Consider the following 21,759-nt stretch of genomic DNA (forward strand, 5'->3'; position numbering starts at 1 on the left):
CAAATCATCATGACAGCCATTTGGCAGCGGAACAACACAGGCATCCATTGGATCGCGGGTGATGCCTGGGCCACAGCCAAGTCACTCTAGGAGGAGTTTGGCGACCTCTTGAGCGGCACCTTGGGCTTCGGTATTCACAGAGCCCAGGTAATTCCGGGGTTGAAGCAGTATCTGTCCAGGCTTCGACCATCCAACATCCAAAACCCGGCTTTCCTCACCGAGCTCTGGCAGGAGACACTCAACTGCAGACTGAACGGCTCTGTGAACACACATTCTCACATGGTCAACCATCTGGATCGAAAGCCTTGCAGTGGCATGGAGGATTTAAACAACGTGTACTCTGCCTTCTCAGATGTGAGCCAGCTCAGGCGGAGCTTCAGCGGCAGTATGGCAGCTCAGCTTGAGGAGTACAATCCCTTTCTCCTCTATGTCGTGGTTCAATCTGGACTGCAGAGAGTCAAAGCCAAAGTTCCATTCGCTCAATTCTTCTTAACCATGGCCGAGATAACCCTCACTACGAGTCATTACTTGTTGTGGAAGTACCACAGACGTCTGACGCAGTCTTTAGGATTCATAATATCATCCGAGGAGCACATAGCTTTTGGTCGTGATATTAGATATTATATTATATAGATACCTACATATTATATTATTATTATTATTATTATTATTATTATATTATATTACATTATATAGATATAGTGCTCCGGGAGTCCACAAGCGGTGCATTCTGAAGGGACTGAAACAGGAGCAATAGCGGTAGTTGAGATTTTTTTTGCTCTCTGAAACTCATATACTGATGTTTACTTGGAAAAACACCATAATATGTCTCCTTTAATCATCACCCATACTAGTAATAAATGCCCCCAAAAAAATACTTAAGATACTCTGGTTCCATGCATTCCTATATGATAATCAATAAAACAATCAACAAGTAAATTATTATAAATTTGTGGATCTTGTCAAGTTTTTTCCAATGTGTACCGCAGCTGATCAGTAAAAGAAAAAGTTATTCAAAATCTGGATGAGTGCATAGCATACACCTGCAGAGGGCGACATGCATGTAAAAGGAAGTGAGTCTTAACTCACACAATTCACATTAGGTCAACATAATTATGCAGCATTATGACTGTGTAAGTTAGTAAGTATCTAAATGGTAAATTTTTTACATCATATACATATTGATGAAAATCTGCTGAACTTTTTTATGCAAGACATACAAAAGACGGATAAAACATCAAAGATTGTCAGTGTATCATCTATTTATTTATTTATTGGAAAATATACACATTCTTTATGTTTATGTCATCATTTACGCATCATATTTTTCTTGCTGTTTTTTTCTGGCTTGAAAATGATAATGTAGCACTTTGGAGCAAAAATACAAAACAGTAGACCATAAGCAGAAGCCAGAATTGCAAAAATATGCACAGCGACGGTGTATTTACCGGCGGTGCTAACGTAGACGGGAATGAAAGTGATCCACACCGCAAAGAAAATTAGCATGCTGAACGTAATGAATTTAGCTTCATTGAAATTGTCAGGCAACTCACGGGCCAAAAACGCCATGAAGAAGCACAGGCATGCTAACAGGCCGATGTAGCCGAGAACACACCAGAAGCCGACCTCCGAGCCGGTAGCACACTCAATGATGATGGTGTTCCTGAGGTAGCCTGTGTTACTATTGGTGAAAGGTGGGTAGGTGAGCAGCCAGATAATACAGATCAAGCCCTGAATAGTGGAAAGATGGGAAAGTGTCATTGTAACTGTTGAACTAAGCTATTTCATTTATTGATTGATTCATTCATTGTGGGATTACCACTGAATGCTAATTTTACCTGGACCAGCGTGCAAAGAAGAACACTTGCTCTTTGCTGATTGGGTCCGAACCACTTCATAACACCACTTCCTGGCAGTGTGGCCCTGAAAGCCATTAGGACCACTACTGTCTTAGCTAGGAGGCAGGAGATGCATAGAGCAAAGCTGATGCCGAACGCTGGGTACCGGATACGGCACAGCCAATCAGAGGGCTCACCGATGAACAAAAGCCCAATGAGGAAACAGGTGGCCAGGAATAGCAGAAGGAAGAAGCTCAGTTCCATGTTGTTTGCCCGGACAACAGGTGTGGCCCTGTGTTTATAGAACATTGCCAGAACAAGGAGAGAGGAACTCGTTCCAAGAACTGATCCAGTACATAGAACAATACCCATTGGCTCCTTGTAAGACAAGAACTCAACATTCTTTGGGAGGCAAAGGTTTCTCATGTCGTTAGGCCACATGTCTTCTGGGCACCGTGTGCAGTCCAAAGAATCTGGTAGTAGAGAGAAAATGACAATAACTCATGCTAATAAACATAAGGAAAAAAATGAAAGTGAGAGATGGATCTTACAGAACGTAACCCACCGGTGTTGTTGCTGACCTCCCCTTCAGCGCAGGTGACACAGTCAAAACAGCAGACAGGCTTCCCCTTCCTCCTGGCTACACGCTTCCCTGGTGGGCAGCTCTCACTGCACACAGACCGGACCGCCTGAGAGGCAAAACAAGGCCGCTCAGAGAGGGGCCTGGACTGGATAACCCTGGTTTATTTTTTTCTGGTGGCTGTTATGCCACTTAAATGACCACCGACTTAACCATATATATGAGGCTATTAAGGTTAAAGAGAATTGCTGTGATGATGCAGCCAGTTTGTTGAAAAAAAAAACATGATACATTATATATAAAGAAAGCAGATCTTTATTATTGACTTCATTTTTGATTTTTGTAGACTCTTGAAATGATCTTTGAAGGTGGACAAATAAAAGATCCAAAAGCTTTAAAAGAAAAATCAGCAGATTGCCTAATGCATTTATTAAATGAACACAGAACAGTCTGAGAGGAAGAGGAAGCCTGGGCGGGATTTGACGAGAACACACCTGTTGCCCAACAGGCCACTGAATGGCAGAATCATTCACCACCAGGCTGAGCTCTGGAGACAGGGAGGCGTCGTAAAAGCCCACCTTCAGCAGCCGCAGAGAGCCATCCTGCTCCCGTCTCCAGTTCATGAGGTCATACGAAGCGATGGGGTCACCGTTACGATCAAAGTCCACTTTTTCACCCAATATGGAGAACTTGGTATTCTTCATGTAGTGGAACAGCTAAAGGGAGGGATGACAAATATAGATTTTATTTATTCTAACATTTACAAATAATGAATAATGCATTTATTTGATGAATAAAGTATAACATAAAATTGCAACAGTTCCATATACAAATCATATCAATGAAAGTAGGTATGAACACACCTGCCACGGCTCTAGACTTTGAGGGTTTCCACAGGTGCCGTTCACAAAGGGCCCCTGCCCCGCCTCACAGTCACTCATTTTCTGCAGTGCATGGGCCACCAAATACACAGCCTTGTACACGTTATACGACACCCTAAGCTGGCTCACATCTGAGAAGGCAGAGTACACGTCGTTTAAATCCTCCATACCACTGCAAGGCTTTCGATCCAGATGATTGACCATGTGAGAATGTGTGTTAACAGAGCCGTTCAGTCTGCAGTTGAGTGTCTCCTCCCAGAGCTCTGTGAGGAAAGACGAGTCTTGGATGTTGGACGGTCGAAGCCTGGACAGATGCTGCTTCAACCCCGGAATTACCTCGGCTCTGCGAATACCGAAGCCCAAGGTGCCGCTCAAGAGGTCGCCAAACTCCTCCCAGAGCGACTTGGCTGTGGCCCAGGCCTCACTCGCGATCCACTGGATGCCTGTGATATTCCTCTGTCGAATGGCTCTCATGATGCTTTGCACTTCTGACTCACTGTTGAAGTTAATTATGACCTTTGAAGATGACCCCTGTTAATACATTGAATACAAAGTCAGTAATTGTGAGATAGTCCGACCAAAGACTACCATTAAAAGAGTAGCCTAAAGAAGAATTCAATACAAACTTGAAGTCCAGAAAACAACTTTTTATTTAGAGTTCCTCAAATTACTTGCTAGACTAGATGACAAAATAAATTACTTAAAAAAAATACCTGACTTGCTCCATTGAGTAACCGAATCAACCCAAATGTTTTTAACACTTCCATTTTAAATTCAGTATCATTCATCTTTAATCAAGGTTTATTTTGTATTTGTTTCTACACTGAATTCAAATATATTAAAACATCGGTCCTACATCTACCTGAATGATATCCAGAAGCTCATCCAGAGGCTGCTGATTCAGAACCACAGGGTAGAGATGAACATAGGCAGCACACACGCCATAAAGGGACGACTCCTGGAGAAAAAGCTGTATGGCGAAGCGTGCATAGTCAGACTCCAGGCCAATGACCCCCACCCAGGTCCAGCCGAAGTGGCTGACCAAGCGGGCCAGGGCTCTGACCTGGAAGGCATCGCTAGGCATGGTGCGCATGAACATGGGAAACTCTGTCTGCTCGCTCAGACAGCTGCAGGAGGCAAAGTAGCTCACCTGGAGGGTCAAACAGTGGATTACTTCTCCATAAAAAGTTTCAGAAATGTACAAGCCTATAAATAATTATTTGACCATATTTCATATTTTTTTTGTTTCATGTTTTCTACAAAATATGAATCCTGCACAACTTTTCGAAATAAATATGGACATAGTTAAATATACGTATATATATTTGGTATATCTGGTCAAATAAAAAGTTATTTATATATATATATATATATGTATATATATATATATACGTATATATATATGATTTAAAAAATATAGGTCATAAAGTCTCACCAGGGGGATCTGAAAGGGGCCCAAACTTCTAAGCAAAGCCATCGACACACCAGAGGATGCATCTCCTATGATAACAGGAGACGGGGACCTGGTGACATCGGCACAACCTAACACTGGAGACCTGAAGCCTAAACTGATCAGATCACCCTTGCCAGAATGCTCCCCGACTGCCTCCAGACTCACATTCCTGATGGCTGGGGGGCCTGGCTGTCCATTCACCAGAAGCAGGGAGGCCTTTAGAGACACAGGGACGTCGTTGCAGCTGTCTCTGATGTGAAAACCCAGCCTCAACGTAGGCAGCAAGTCACTGCGCTGGTTGATCTCCCTGATAGCAAAAGTCATGGTCTGCATCCAACGCAGGGCCCGTGCACTGAAACTAAACATTTTGTTAACGTTAATCAGATGCCCACTTAACAGGTAAAACATATCATAAATGCCCAGGAAAACATTGACGTTAGATTCTCAAAATGTTGACTTACTACTTGTGTGAACCAGGTTCTGGTTTGGATGTGTACGTTGGAAGAGAAGACACACGGGTGTAGTGTAGAGGAAAGATGCCCCCTAACACCACATCTCCGTCTTCGTAAAAACTGTTTGATTCTTCTTCTCCGATGGAAGCACACTCTGTGAAGAGGGCAGCTGAACTTACAATAAGGTCGTTCAAGAGGAACATGACTGATAGAAGAAGAATTTTGGCAGCAATGGGAGCCATCACTGCTGCTTGATATTTATAAATATTATTATAGTCTTGTATATATTTAAACATATGTTTTATTTAAGAAACAACTTGGCTTCTAAATGAGCACAATTTAAATGGCAATTATATTTCAAGTGTTCATTTATATACTTCTGACTTGTGAATATAAACATTATAGAACCGCCCAGTTATGACAATGTGGGTTGTTTTGTTTTTTTATACCGAGATGTACCTTTTTTTTCTTCTTCAATCAAAGCTTCATTAAATAAAATCTTTCCAATTGATTGTCATCAAAAATTAATATATATGATCTATGATTTAAAAATGATTATAAAATAGGACCTACCATGACATGGTGTAAATATATGTTTATATCTATTTTTGAATAAACTATTATTTATTTTTTATAAATATATGTTTCATTCAAGTTGGTGTCCACGGAAGAGGATTGGGGCCATGTGTTATAATTTTTTCGAGCTCTGACTTTAATCTCAGAATTCTGACTTTAATCTCAGAATTCACAATTTATAGTCAGAAGAATGGGAAGATTACCTGAAATGAACCAAGGCCATTGAGTCACTTTTCCACATGGAGGACTGGAACCACGTGTTGACCAACAGAAGATAGAATAGGAAGAGGATTAGGGACACACACATTATTTTTTCCAGAATTTTAGGATTTATGAGTTTAATCTCAGAGTTCTGACTTTTAACTCAGAACTCCAAATGATCACATGTGGCCAGAATCCTCTTTCATAGTTGTCGAAAAAAGAAAGCCATTCTGACAAAAACTAATAAAAATTATTCATTTTATAAGAAAATGTTTGACAAAGTAATTCTTTTTTGGCTTCAATTAAGATTTGTTTTGTTTTTAAATATTCTTGTTTGCTCAAACCTTTTAAAGACGGAATTTGTGTCGGATGAATGATATCATTCCTGTTAATATGATCAAGACGGCACAGATTAGTAACATAGCATAATTTTTTCATGATTTGTCAAGGTACTTTACCGCTGTCAAGTTGGCCACAATTGTGAGCTCTGACCTGCTTGCTTGTTCGTTGAAAACACATTATCCATTATTTCAGATTTTTTGTTTGAGAGTGAAACATTGTGTTGCTTAGTTGAATGACCGAACATGTGGCTGTGCATTTTTATGAAATTCTTGCTTCTGCTCCTGTTTGTATTTTTGCTCCAAAGTGCTACATTATCATTTTAAAGCCAGCAACAAAAATATGATGCGTAATTTAGCACATAAACATAAGGATGTGTATATTTTCCAATAAATAAATAGATGATACTTAGCCAAACTTTCATGTCTGTCTGTCTTTTGTATGTCTTGCATGAAAAAAGTTCTGCAGACTTTATATACAATTTATCTTAAATAAAAATGGTACAATTTTGAAAGTTAATAACTTACACAGTCATAATACTGCCTAATTATGTACACCTAATGTGAATTGTTGTCTGCGAGCGACAACTCACTTGCTTTGACATGCATGTCGCCATTTGCAGGTGTATGCTATGTATTTTGAGGAGCAGCTGCAGTGCAAATTTGACAAAAAAAACGTAACGAGATCCACAAATTTATATTGATCCACTTTTTGATTGTGTCATTGATTATGATATAGGAATGCATGGATTATGGGTCATTTATTATTATGGGCTGATGATTAAATAAACAGCAACTATATAATTGTAAGCATCACGGCACATTGGCAAATTATCTTAGAGGAATATGTGAAAAAAAAAAATCTTGCATACCCAAACGTGATGATTTAAAGGTTGCATTTCTTTATTAAATATAAAGATAATTTAAAGTATGAAGAATTTTTTAAATGCAGGACACATAAAAAGACAGATTTGACAAAAACATGACAAAGTATCATCTATAAATGTATTTATTATAAATATATGTATCCTTATGTTTATGTCCTCATTTATGCATCATATTTTTCTTACTGTTTTTTTCTGGATTTAAAATTATAATGTAGCACTTTGGAGCAAAAATACAAAAGAGAAGACCATAAGCAGAAGCCAGAATCGCAAAAATGTGCACAGCCACAGTGTATTTACCGGCGGTGCTCATGTAGACGGGAATGAAAGTGATCCACACCGCAAAGAAAATGAGCATGCTGAATGTAATGAATTTAGCTTCATTGAAATTGTCAGGCAATTCACGGGCCAAAAACGCCATGAAGAAGCACAGGCATGCTAGGAGGCCGATGTAGCCCAGAACACACCAGAAGCCGACTTCTGAGCCGGTAGCACACTCAATGATGATGGTGTTTCTGAGGTAGCCTGTGTTACTATTGGTGAAAGGTGGGTTTGTGCGCAGCCAGATAAGGCAGATCGAGCCCTGAATAGTGGAAAGAAGGGACAGTGTCATTTCTTCTATTGAACTTGATTATTTCATCTATGGATTCATTTACTTTTGTTGTTTGATTACCACTGAACGCTATTATTACCTGGACCACCGTGCACAAAAGCACACTTGCTCTTTGCTGATTGGGTCCGAACCACTTCATAACACCACTTCCTGGCAGTGTGGCCCTGAAAGCCATTAGGACCACTGATGTCTTAGCAAGGAGGCAGGAGATGCATAGAGCAAAGCTGATGCCGAATGCTGGGTACCGGGTACGACACAGCCAATCAGAGGGCTCACCAATGAACAAAAGCCCAATGAGAAAACAGGTTGCCAGGAATAGCAGAAGGAAGAAGCTCAGTTCCATGTTGTTAGCCCGTACAACGGGTGTGGCCTTGTGTTTAAAGAACAAAGCCAGAACAAGGAGAGAGAAACATGCTCCAAGGACCGATCCAGCACATAGAACCATACCCATTGGCTCATTGTAAGACAAGAACTCAACATTCTTTGGGAGGCAAAGGTTTCTCATGTCGTTAGGCCACATGTCGTCTGGGCACTTTGTGCAGTCTAAAGAATCTGGTAATAGAGAGAGAACGACAATAACTCATTCTAATAAACAGAAAAAAACTTGAAAATATGAAAATGATCTTACAGAACGTAACCCACCGGTGTTGTTGCTGACCTCCCCTTCAGCACAGGTGACACAGTCAAAACAGCAGACAGGCTTCCCCTTCCTCCTGGCAACACGCTTCCCTGGTGGGCAGCTCTCACTGCACACAGACCGGATCGCCTGAGAGGGAAAACAAGGCCACTCAGAAAGGGACCTGGCTGGATAACCCTAGTTTAATTTCGTTTGGTGGCTGTAAATGTACCACTTAAATTAGCATGTATATGATGCTATCAAGGTTTAAGAAAGTTGTTGTGTTGATGCAGCCAGTTTGATTAAAAAAAACATGATACAAACATTATATATAAAGAAAACAAATCTTTATTATTGACTTCATTTTGGATTTTTGTAGACTCTTGAATTGATCTTTGAAGGTAGACAAATAAAACTTCCATAAGTTTAAAATCAAAATCGACAGATTGCCTAATACATTTATTAAATGAACACAGAACAGTCTGAGAGGAAGAGGGAGCCTGGGGGGGATTTGACAAGAACACACCTGTTGCCCAACAGGCCACTGAATGGCAGAATCATTCACCACCAGGCTGAGCTCTGGAGACAGGGAGGCGTCGTAAAAGCCCACCTTCAGCAGCCGCAGCGAGCCATCCTGCTCCCTTCGCCAGTTTATGAGGTCATACAAAGCGATGGGGTCACCGTTATGATCGAAGTCCACTTTTTCACCCAATATGGAGAACTTAGTAATCTTCATGTAGTGGAACAGCTAAAGGGAGGGATGACATATATAGATTTTATTTATTCTAACATTTAAAAAAAATGAATAATGCATGTATTTGATGAATAAAGCATAACATAAAATTGCAACAGCTCCATAAAGAAGTCATATCAATGAAAGTAGGTATCAACACACCTGCCACGGCTCTAGACCTTGAGGATTTCCACAGGTGCCGTTCACAAAAGGCCCCTGCCCCACCACACAGTCACTCATTCTCTGCAGTGCATGGGCCACCAAATACACAGCCTTGTACACGTTATACGACACCCTGAGCTGGCTCACATCTGAGAAGGCAGAGTACACGTCGTTTAAATCCTCCATGCCACTGCAAGGCTTTCGATCAAGATGATTGTCAATGTAATGATAATGTGTGTTCACAGATCCGTTCAGTCTGCAGTTAAGTGACTCTTCCCAGAACTCTGTGAGGAATGCCGAGTCTTGGATGTTGGACCGTCGAAGGCTGGACAGATGCTGCTTCAACCCTGGAATTACCTCGGCTCTGCGAATACCGAAGCCCAAGGTGCCGCTCAAGAGGTCGCCAAACTCCTCCCAGAGTGAATTGGCTGTGGCCCAGGCCTCGCCCGCGATCCACTGGATGCCTGTTATGTTCCGCTGTCGAATGGCTCTCATGATGCTTTGCACTTCTGTCTCAATGCAGAAGTTGATTATGACCTTTGAAGATGACCCCTGTTAAAACAATAATAAATAATATATAAAAAGAGTCAGGCCAAAGAGAAGTACGAGAAGTATTTGACAAAAACTTGGACTTCAGAAAGCACATTTTATATAGTCTTTTTCAAATGTTTTGCTCAAATTGATTAACAAACAGCCATAATGCATAACTTGTTTGTTTTGGGAGTCTTAATAACTCAGGTTGTACAGTCTTTGATTCCATCACAAAAGTAAACGTATTAAACCTTAATTCTGTTATCTTATCAATCCTAAATGTACCTGAATGACATCCAGTAGCTTATCCAGAGGCTTCTGACTCAGAACTACAGGAAAATGGTGAACATAGGCAGCACACACGCCATACAGTGACGACTCCTGGAGAAAGAGCTGTACGGCAAAGTATGCATAGTCAGACTCCTCGCCAATTACCCCCACCCAGGTCCAGCCGAAGTGGCTGACCAAGCGGGCCAGGGCTCTGACCTGGAAAGCATCGCTGGGCATGGTGCGCATGAACATTGGGAACTCTGTCTGCTTGCTCAGACAGCTGCAGGAGGCAAAGTAGCTCACCTATTGGAGGGACAAACAGAGGATTACTTCTCCATCAAAAGTTTGTCTGTTAACTGTTTTACGTGTTTTACTCTTTGCAAAAAATATACAAAGCTAGTGTACAAATACATTGAAATAGTAAGATATTAATATGATTAATACAGTTAAGTTATCTGAAAATTATGTTGAATAAAGGAACATAATTCCATAAAGTCTCACCAGGGGGATCTGAAAGGGGCCCAGACTTCTCAGTAGAGCCATCGACACACCAGAGGATGCATCTCCTATGATAACAGGAGACGGGGACCTGGTGACATCGGCACAACCCAACACTGGAGACCTGGAGTCTAAACTGATCAGATCCCCCTTTCCAGAAAGCTCCCTGACTGATATACTCCCATTCCCGGTGGCTGGGGGGCCCGGCTGTCCATTCACCAGAAGCAGGGAGGCCTTCAGAGACACGGGGACCTCGTTACAGCTGTCTTTGATGTGGAAACCCAGCCTCAGCGCAGGCAGCAGGTCATTGCGCTGGTTGATCTCCCTGATAGCAAAGGTCATGGTCTGCATCCAACGCAGGGCGCGGGCACTGAAACTAAACATTTTGTTATCGTTAATTAGATGCACACTCGACAGGTAAAACAAATCATGCATGCATAGGAAAACAGAAATGTTAGATGCTCGAAACGTTGGCTTACAACTTGTATGAGCCAGGTTCTGGTTTGGATGTGTAAGGTGGAAGAGAAGACACACGGGTGTAGTGTAGAGGAAAGACACCCCCTACCACCACATCTCCGTCTTGGTAAAAACTGTTTGACTCTACTTCTCCGATGTAAGCACAGTCTGTGAACAGGGCAGCTGAACTTACATTGAGGTCATTGAAAAGGAACATTGCTGATAGAAGACTAATCTTTGCAGCAATGCAAGCCATAACTGCTACTAAATATTCAAAAAGATTTTGATAGGCTAGTATATATTTAAACATATAGATTATTCAAAAGTTTCCTTTGCTTCCACATGAGCAGGATGTTAATGGCAATCATATTCCAAGTATTCATTTATATACCGCTGACTTTTGAATATAAACATGAGAGAACCGCCCAACCCACATTGTTATGACAATGTGGGTTGGGCAGAAAAAGGCCCTCTGTATTCATTATTCTTCTTCAATCAAAGCTTGTATTTAATTACATCTTCCCAATTGCTGGTCATCAAAAATGTTTTCAAATTAAAAACATTCTTATTTATTTTGTATAATCACTCTTTGAATTATATTCCCTTACTATGATTATCCCATGTTTTATTACATGATATATGATTTCAAATAAATTATCACAGAGCCCCTGAAGTGACAGTGAAAGGTAGCCCAACATGGAGATATGCAGAAGGTGTCCTTCTGAAAAGACTCCCAAGGCGGAGAATGCTAAGAACATCGAGCAGTTCAGAACAATCTCCCTGCTCAGCGTTGAGGGGAAGATATTCTTCGCCATCCTATCTCGTCGGTTGACAGAGTATCTCCTGAAGAACGACACTGTCAGGCAGGCTCTTGAAGGAGGACTCAGATGCAGATAGGCGAACGGACAATACAAACTTTATTAGGACTCCCTGTCCTCTCGTCAAAAATGAGCGATCAAAAACCTAACAAAACACTAGAAACAATAATCACGCTTACGTGGCAAAAACGAAAAACTAGAACTCAGGTCAGAATCTTGGTTCAGGTTGTGGCTAGGACAAGGCTGGGTCAGGAGCTGGAGGTACATGGACGGTGACGAACGAAATACTCTGGCAACAAGGACAAGGGAAGACAAAGCCTATATACACATGAGGAGGGGAGACACAGGTGGAAACAATCAGGAATCAGGGAAGTCACCAGGCCGGTGACCAGGTGTGACAGACACCTCAGTACAGAAGGGGGAATCCCCAAGGTTCCAGGATGCCTCAAACATACAGGTGTGGTCACGCAGTTGATCAGAGAGGCAAGAGAAGGGAAATGAGACCTAGCAGTGCTTTGCCTCGACCTCACCAATGCTTATGGATCCATTCCCCATAAGCTGGAGGAAACAGCACTGGATCAGCCACATTAACCAGGTACAATCACAGATCTGAGAGTCACCTCTGGGACAGTCACATCCAAGTGTCATCGGCTTGAGAACGGGATCATCACTGGATGTACTATTTCAGTGATCCTCTGCCTTGGCCATGAACATGCTGGTCAAGTCAGCCGAGGTCGAGTGCAGAGGTCCCCTAAACAAGTCTGGAGTCCGCCAGCCCCCAATCAGAGCCTTTATGGACGACCTGAAAGTAACTACGATTTCAGCACCGGGCAGCTGATGGGTCCTTCAGGGTATGGAGAAGATCATCACTTGGGCTTGGATGTGTTTTAAGCCTGTAAAATCTAGTTCCCTGGTGCTCAAGTGAGGGAAAGTGGCTGACAAATTCCGCTTCTCTTTGGATGCCACCCAGATTCAATAGGTCACGATAAACCCATCAGAGCCTTGGAAAGACTTTTGATTGCATTCTGAAGGACACTGCATCCATCAAGGCCACAAATCGGGAGCTGGAGGCGTGGCTGACAGCAGTTGGCAAGTCGGGACTCCCTGGTAAATTCAAGGTCTAGATTTACCAGCACTTTGTTCTCCCCAGGATTCTGTGGCGCCTGCTTGTGTATGCGTTCCCAATTATATCAGTGAAGGGCTTTGACAGGAGGATCAGCTGTTACCTCTGTAGATGGCTGGGCCTAAAACGAAGCCTGAGTAGCATTGCTCTGTAGGTACAGAAAAACAAATTGAAGCACCCCATTAGCAACCTTAATAAGAAGTTTATGGTTACCCGTGCAAGAGAGGTGCTGCAGTACAGGGAATCCAGTGACCCGAAAGTCTCCCAGGTTGGCATTGTAGTCAGGACAGGGAGGAAGTTGAGGGTGCAGGAAGCAGTCGTCATGCTTGCGTGACAGCGTGCTGGTCGGCCAAGTTACATCTGGATGAGCAGGGCTTGGTAGTTCCAACTACGCGCTACGAAAAAGCCCTGAGCAAAGACAGACACCAATTGGTCCAAGAGGAGGTGAGAGCTGGTGTGGAGGAACTGCGTGCTAGCCAGATGGAGGGGATGCGACAGCAAGGCCCATGGACAAGTTCCTGATTGCTTCCGTCTATGACGTCTAACCCAGCCCATCCAACCTCTTCTGCTGAGGCAAGGTTCACACACCATCATGTCCTTTGTGCCTCAGAAGAAGAACACTAGAGCATATTCTCAGCAGATGCCGTGGGAGGACGTTACACTTGGCGCCACAACCAGGTGCTAAAGGCGATAGCAGAAGCCATCTTCACCAGCATCACTCAAAACAAGCCTCTCCGACCAGCAAAGCAGGCGATTGCTTTCATCCGAGGAGGGGAGAAGCCTAAGCCCAAGCCGATGGGGCCAGTCGAACTCCTTGGAACCGCGAAGGCTGACCTATGGTAGCAGATTCCCAGAGACCTGACATAGTTCTGTTCTCAGATTCAATCAAACAGGTGGTCCTACTGGAGTTGACTGTTCCCTTGGAGCGCATGGACGAAGCCAATCAGAGGAAGCTTGCCAGGTCCCCCAACTTAGTGGAGGAGTGCCGCAGACGGGGTTGGTGTGCCATCTGTGTTCCAATAGAGGTGGGCTGTGGAGGCTATGCAGCGCGATCTCTCTGCAAAGCATCCAGCCTGCTTGGAATCAAAGGTGCACGCCAGAGAAAGGCATTCAAAACAACCACTGAGGCAGATAAGGCCTTACGATGGCTGTGGATCAAGAGGGGCAAGCCGATGGTACATGCTACCAAGAGACGAAGTCTGGGACTTGATCAATCGCGGCTGGGTCGCCTGGGTGAGGGTGTATGATGTTGAAATACCCGAAACAACCTATCACTGATGTGTCTAAGTGCATCAATAGATGCATATTAAACTACTGTACATCAATATGTTATTTAATATTCAATGATTCAAATAAGAATCTGAATGTTTCACTCTCAAACAACCAATCTGAAATAATTGATTGTGTCTTTTCAACGAACAAGAGAGGAAGTCACAGCTCGCATATTTGGCCAACTTGACTGAGGTAAAGTACCTTGACAAATAATAAAACAAAAATGGTATGTTATTAGTCTGTGCCGTCTGGATCAAATCATCAGGGATGATGTCATTCATCCAACACAAATTCCCTCTAAAGAATGTTCAAGCAACAACATTTGAAAACAAAACTTAGATTTATTGAAGCAAAAATAATTACTTGGCAAAACATTTTTTAATAAAATAAACAATAGATATAGTATTTTTCATTAGAATCGCATTGTTTCTTTGACACCTATGAAAAAGGATGAGTGTGACATGTGATTCCTTTTCTTGAGTTTTGAGTTTAAAGTCAGAATTCTGAAATTAAAGTCAGAATTCGGAAAATGTAATTGCATGTGGCCCTAATCCTCTTCCTCTTCTATCTTCTTTTGGTCAGCATGTGATTCCAGTCCTGTATGTCGTAAAGTGACTCACTGACATTGGTTCCTTACAAGTAATATTCCCAGTCTTCTGACTTAAAACTCAAAACAAAAATGTACACAATGTCACTGTAGCTGCTCTTTAATAATGTATTTGCAATTATATTTCATGTAAGAAAACACAGAATGATCATAATTAGGAAATATTTATGAATGCGTGATAATACAAAAAAATATATATTTTTGTTTTATTTTTTGAAGTCTATCAGTTGGAAAGATGTTATTTAATTAAGCTTTGATTGAAGAAGAGAAGGGTATTTTTCAGTATAAAAAAACAAAACAACCCACATTGTCATAACTGGGCGGTTCTCTACTGTTTATATTCACATGCCAGAAGTATATAAATGAATACTTAAAATATAATTGCCATTTAATTGTGCTCAGGTAGATGCCAAGAGGTCTCTTGAGTAAAACGCATGATTAAATATATACAAGACTATATTAATATTTATAAATATCAAGTAGCAGTGATGGCTCCAATTGCTGCCAAGATTCTTTTTCTATCAGTAATGTTCCTTTTCAATTACCTCAATGTAAGTTCAGCTGCCATCTTCAAAGACTGTGCTTACATGGGAGAAAAAGATTCAAACAGTTTTTACGAAGACGGAGATGTGGTGGTAGGGGGCGTCTTTCCTCTGCACAACACCCGTGTGTCTTCACTTCCAACGTTCGCATCCAAACCAGAACCTGGTTCCCACAAGTAGTAGGTCAACATTTCGAGCATCCAACATCAGTGTTTTCCTATGCATGCATAATATGTTTTACTTGTCGAGTGTGCATCTAATTTACATTAACTAAATGTTTAGTTTCAGTGCCCGTGCCCTGCGTTGGATGCAGACCATGACCTTTGCTATCAGGGAGATCAATCAGCGCAGTGACTTGCTGCCTAAGCTGAGGCTGGGGTTCCACATCAGAGACAGCTGTGACGAAGTCCCTGTGTCTCTGAAGGCCTCCCTGCTTCTAGTGAATGGACAGCCGGGCCACGCAGCAATCGGGAATGTGAGTCTGGAGCCAGTCGGGGAGCATTATGGCAAGGGTGATCTGATCAGTTTAGGCTCCAGGTCTCCAGTGTTAGGTTGTGCCGATGTCACCAGGTCCCCGTCTCCTGTAATCATAGGAGATGCATCCTCTGGTGTGTCGATGGCTCTTCTTAGAAGTCTGGGCCCCTTTCAGATCCCCCTGGTGAGACTTTATGAACTATGTTCCTTTACTCATATTTGTCACATAACTCGTTCTATTTATCATATTAATATTCTACTATTCATCATACTTCTCAATTAATTTGTACAATCGTTTTGTATGCATATTGTGCAAAACAATTATTAGTTAAATATGGTAAAATATCTCAGATTCAATTTAAAATGTACATTTCAGAAAATAAGACATAAAAAGACATTCATGATTTAAAATAAAACAGAAAAACTTTTGATGGAGAAGTAATCCTCTGTTTGTCCCTCCACTAGGTTAGCTACTTTGCCTCCTGCAGCTGTCTGAGCGAGCAGACAGAGTTTCCCATGTTCATGCGCACCATGCCCAGCGATGCCTTCCAGGTCAGAGCCCTGGCCCGCTTGGTCAGCCACTTCGGCTGGACCTGGGTGGGGGTCATTGGCGAGGAGTCTGACTATGCACGCTTTGCCGTACAGCTCTTTCTTCAGGAGTCGTCACTGTACGGCGTGTGTGCTGCCTATGTTCACCACTATCCCGTGGTTCTGAGTCAGCAGCCTCTGGATAAGCTACTGGATATCATTCAGGTAGATATTGGATCGATAGGCAATGATGGATTACCGCATGGGCAAAGTTGGCACATGTCCAGGGCCCTGGCCAATGGTGGGGGCCGTTGATATATATATATATTATTTTTTTTATTCAAATGGCCAAGACTTTGGTCATGAAAGGATTTGAAGTTTTTTGATTTGCAAAATGAATACATCACATTTAAAAAATAAATTACTTGGCGTGACGTCAAATGTCGTCAAATTGGTGGTGTTGGTCAATGGTCAAATTCACAGTGAAAATGGAGAAACGTGTGCTTAGCGGGTCTGCATAGCGTAAACGAAAGAAAGAAAAGTACACTAAAGATACTGCCCTGGTACAACATATACCGTCCATTTTTTAACTCGTTAAATCGTTAAAGGAAGTAATTAGATGCTTTTAAAGTCATGATATTTACCTGACAGATTCCATGTTCTGCTGTTAAGACGAGTGGCTGGAACTATGCATGCCCGCAGCCGCGGGGTTAGATAATCTCTCTCTCTCTCTCTTTCTCTCTCTCTCCTGGCTGCGCACTGCATTATAATGTGTGTGATTGTTGATTGCATGAGTTATAATACTGTATGTGACCAAATTTGGTGTGCTAGTGCGTGTATTTGCGTGTTGGTAGGGGTCAATGGCTGGTTTTTGTCCAGGGCCCGTGGTCTTGTTAATCCGTCCTTGTCAATAGGGTAACTAATAAAAAGTTATTCCGTTTTTGTTATTTTGTTTATAATTTAAGCAAAACATTTGAACAACACTAAATTAAATGTCCTTTCTGGACTTTAAGTTTGTGTCAAATACTTCTCATGCTACTCTTTTACTACAATTTTGCCAGACATATATTTATTGTGTTAACAGGGGTCATCTTCAAAGGTCATCCTTAACTTCTGCAGTGAGTCAGAAGTGCAAAGCATCATGGGAGCCATTCGACAGCGGAACATAACAGGCATCCAGTGGATCGCGAGTGAGGCCTGGGCCACTGCCAAGTCGCTCTGGAAGGAGTTTGGCGACCTCTTGAGCGGCACCTTGGGCTTCGGTATTCGCAGAGCCGAGGTAATTCCGGGGTTGAAACAGCATCTGTCCAGGCTTCGACCGTCCAACATCCAAGACTCAGCTTTCCTCACAGAGCTCTGGGAGGAGACACTCAACTGCAGACTGAACGGCTCTGTGAACACACATTCTCACATGGTCAACCATCTGGATCGAAAGCCTTGCACTGGCATGGAGGATTTAAACGACGTGTACTCTGCCTTCTCAGATGTGAGCCAGCTCAGGGTGTCGTATAACGTGTACAAGGCTGTGTATTTGGTGGCCCATGCACTGCAGAGAATGAGTGACTGTGAGGCGGGGCAGGGGCCCTTTGTGAACGGCACCTGTGGAAACCCTCAAAGTCTAGAGCCGTGGCAGGTGTGTTGACACCTACTTCCATTGATATGATTTGTATACGTAGCTGTTGTAAATAAAACATAAAATCTATATTTGTCATCCCTTCCTTTAGCTTTTCCACTACATGAAGAATACTAAGTTCTCCATATTGGGTGAAAAAGTGGACTTTGATCGCAACGGTGACCCCATCGCTTCGTATGACCTCATAAACTGGCGAAGGGATCAGGATGGCTCTCTGCGGCTGCTGAAGGTGGGCTTTTACGACGCCTCCCTGTCTCCAGAGCTCAGCCTGATGGTGAATAAATCTGCCATTCAGTGGCCTGTTGGGCAACAGGTGTGTTCTCGTAAAATCGCCCCCAGGCCCCCTCTTCCTCTCAGACTGTTCTGTGTTCATTTATTAAATGGATTAGGCAATCTGCTGATGTTGGTTTTATATCTAATGGATATTTTATTATTCCACCTTCAACGATCATTTCACGAGTCTACAAAAATCAAAAATAAAGACAATAATAAAGATTTGTTTTCCTTAAATATAATCTATCATGTTTATTTCATCAAACTGTCGGCAGCACTGCAGCGATTGTTCATCATAATGCCTTTTCTAACGAGCTGGGTTTAATGAAAATTAAAGTGAAAGTACACTTGCCAGCCACCAAACAAGTTGTATCCAGCCCAGTTCCTCTCTGAGTGGCCTTGTTTTGCCTCTCAGGCGGTCCGGTCTGTGTGCAGTGAGAGCTGCCCATCAGGGAAGCGTGTAGCCAGGAGGAAGGGGAAGCCTGTCTGCTGTTTTGACTGTGTCACCTGTGCTGAAGGGGAGGTCAGCAACAAAACCGGTGGGTTATGTTCTGTGAGATAAATTTCTCACTTTCACCTTTTTTTCTGTTTATTAGAATGAATTATTGCCCTTCTCTCTCTAATACCAGATTCTTTGGACTGCACACGGTGCCCAGACCACATGTGGCCTAACGACATGAGAAACCTTTGCCTCCCAAAGAATGTTGAGTTCTTGTCTTACAAGGAGCCAATGGGTATTGTTCTATGCGCTGGATCGGTCCTTGGCGCATGTTCCTCTCTTCTTGTTCTGGCTTTGTTCTACAAACACAAGGACACACCCGTTGTCCGGGCAAATAACATGGAACTGAGCTTTTTCCTTCTGCTATTCCTGACCACTTGTTTTCTCATTGGGCTTTTGTTCATGGGTGAGCCCTCTGATTGGCTGTGCCGTGTGCGGTACCCAGCATTCGGCATCAGCTTTGCTCTATGCATCTCCTGCCTCCTGGCTAAGACATTAGTGGTTCTAATGGCTTTCAGGGCCACACTGCCAGGAAGTGGTGTTATGAAGTGGTTCGGACCCAATCAGCAAAGAGCAAGTGTGCTTTTGTGCACGGTGGTCCAGGTAATCGTAGCGTTCAGTGGTAATCAAACAACAAATGTAAATGAATCAATAATGAAATAGACTATTTCAACAGAAGAAATGACACTATCCCATCTTTCCACTATTCAGGGCTCGATCTGTCTTGTCTGGCTGCTCACCTATCCGCCTTTCACCAATAGTAACACAGGCTACCTCAGGAACACCATCATTATCGAGTGTGCTACCGGCTCGGAGGTCGGCTTCTGGTGTGTTCTCGGCTACATCGGCCTGTTAGCATGCCTGTGCTTCTTCATGGCGTTTTTGGCCCGTGAGTTGCCTGACAATTTCAATGAAGCTAAATTCATTACATTCAGCATGCTCATTTTCTTTGCGGTGTGGATTACTTTCATTCCCGTCTACGTGAGCACCGCCGGTAAACACACCGTGGCTGTGCACACTTTTGCGATTCTGGCTTCTGCTTATGGTCTTCTGTTTTTTATTTTTGCTCCAAAGTGCTACATTATCATTTTACAGCCAGCAAAAAACAGTAAGAAAAATATGATGCGTAAATGAGGACGTAAACATAAGGATATGGATATTAATAATAAATACATAAATAGATGATACTTTGCCAATGTTTTTACCAAATCTGTCTTTGTATTGGTCTTGCATTAAAAACGTTTGCATACTTTATATTATCTTTATATTTAATTAAAAATGCAACCTTTGAATACAAATTAACTCATTCTCTCAGGGTATGTGAGACATAATGATTGTGTGAGCGCATAGATTCTTTTTTTCACATATTCATCTCCGATAATTTGCTATAGTGCTGTGATGCTTACAATTATACAGTCGCTGTTTATTTAATCATCAGCCCATACTATTAATGGCCCAAAATCCATGCATTCCTAAATCATAATCAATAAACAAACAAAAGCTGAATTAATAAAAATGTGTGGATCTCGTTACGTTTTTTTTGCCAATTGTGTACTGCAGCTGCTCTGTAAAATAAAAAGTTCAGCAAAATCTGGATGCGTGCATAGCATATACCTGCAAATGGCGACATGCATCTCCAAAGTAAGTGAGTTGTCACTCGCAGACGACAATTCACATTAGGTGTACATAATTAGGCAGCATGATGACTGTGTAAGTTATGAAGTATCTAAATGGTACCATTTTTATTTAATATAAATATTATATAAAGTCTACAGAACTTTTTTATGCAAGACACACAAAAGACGGACAGACGTCAAAGATTGGCAAAGTATCATCATTTATTTATTTATTGGAAAATGTACACATCCTTATGCTGATGTACTATATTACTCATCATATTGTTGCTGTTTTTGGCTGGCTTTAAAATGATAATGTAGCACTTTGGAGCAAAAATACAAAAGAGAAGACAAAATTGCAAAAATATGTACAGCCACATATCCAATGATTCAACTAAGAATCACAATGTTTCACAATCAAACAAAAAATCTGAAATAATGATTGTGTGTTCTCAATGAACAAGGAAGCAAGTCAGAACTCAAAATTTGGCCAGCTTGACATCGGTAAAGTACCTTGACGAATCATGAAAAAATATTGGTATGTTATTATTCTGTGCCGTGTGGATTATATCATCAGGGATGATATCATTCGTCCAACACAAAATCCATCTTGAAAAGGTTCAAGCAAAAACATTTGAAAACAAAACAAATCTTTATTGAAGTAAAAAAATAATCACTTGGCAAAACATTTTCTAATAAAAGAAACAATATATATATTTTTTTATCCGAATTCCATTGTTTCTTTGACATCTACGAAAGAGGATAAGGGCCAAATGTGATTCTTTTTTTTAGTTCTGAGTTAAAAGTCAGAACTCTGAGATTAAAGTCAGAATCCTCAAATTCTGGGGAAAAATAATGCATTTGTCCCTAATCCTCATCCTCTTCTGTCTTCTGTTGGTCAGCATGCGGTTTCAATCCTGTATGTGGCTAAGTGACTCACTGACCTTGTTTTGTACATGTCATTTCCCCATTTGTCTGACTTTAAACTCTGAAACCTGAGATTACAGTCAGAATTCTGAAAATAAATTCAGAAATACTAAAAAAAATGTCAGAAATAATCACAGGTGGCCCTAATCCTCTTCCGTGGACAGCCACAAATTAAACATATATTAATACATATTTTTATTTGTTTATTGAGAATAAGATACAGACATATATTTACACCATGTCACTGTAGGTGCTCTTTAATATTTCATTTCAAATCATATATCATGTATATTCATTTTTGATGACCATCAATTGGAAAGATGTTATTTAATGAAGCTTTGATTGAAGAAGAAGAAAAAATAGTA

General features: G+C 41.7%; 3 protein-coding genes and 1 pseudogene across 3 annotated transcripts; 2 read left to right on the plus strand and 2 right to left on the minus strand.

Annotated features, from left to right (window-relative positions):
* Window positions 1-1,308: 1,308 nt before the first annotated feature.
* On the minus strand, window positions 1,309-5,446 carry LOC132474269 (extracellular calcium-sensing receptor-like). The gene is made up of 8 exons (XM_060074860.1): window positions 5,217-5,446; window positions 4,735-5,110; window positions 4,162-4,449; window positions 3,282-3,830; window positions 2,913-3,134; window positions 2,404-2,527; window positions 1,839-2,311; window positions 1,309-1,731 (listed from the first exon to the last, which is right to left on the minus strand). Exons 1-8 carry the CDS (start codon window positions 5,444-5,446, stop codon window positions 1,309-1,311), a joined length of 2,685 nt encoding a protein of 894 aa, XP_059930843.1.
* A 3,756-nt stretch (window positions 5,447-9,202) lies between these two features.
* LOC132475129 (extracellular calcium-sensing receptor-like) lies at window positions 9,203-11,010 on the minus strand. The gene is made up of 3 exons (XM_060076121.1): window positions 10,630-11,010; window positions 10,300-10,431; window positions 9,203-9,879 (listed from the first exon to the last, which is right to left on the minus strand). Exons 1-3 carry the CDS (start codon window positions 11,008-11,010, stop codon window positions 9,319-9,321), a joined length of 1,074 nt encoding a protein of 357 aa, XP_059932104.1. The 3' UTR covers window positions 9,203-9,318.
* Window positions 11,011-11,762: 752 nt separating this feature from the next.
* LOC132474272 (uncharacterized) lies at window positions 11,763-14,622 on the plus strand (annotated as a pseudogene).
* Window positions 14,623-15,227: 605 nt separating this feature from the next.
* Window positions 15,228-19,985, plus strand: LOC132474270 (extracellular calcium-sensing receptor-like). The gene is made up of 9 exons (XM_060074862.1): window positions 15,228-15,623; window positions 15,727-15,923; window positions 15,996-16,102; window positions 16,384-16,671; window positions 17,531-18,079; window positions 18,171-18,392; window positions 18,768-18,891; window positions 18,982-19,454; window positions 19,563-19,985. The coding sequence occupies exons 1-9, from the start codon at window positions 15,337-15,339 to the stop codon at window positions 19,983-19,985; spliced, it is 2,670 nt and encodes an 889-aa protein (XP_059930845.1). The 5' UTR covers window positions 15,228-15,336.
* Window positions 19,986-21,759: the final 1,774 nt, after the last annotated feature.

Source organism: Gadus macrocephalus, chromosome 16 (genome assembly GCF_031168955.1).
Source record: "Gadus macrocephalus chromosome 16, ASM3116895v1".
NCBI lineage: Eukaryota > Metazoa > Chordata > Actinopteri > Gadiformes > Gadidae > Gadus > Gadus macrocephalus.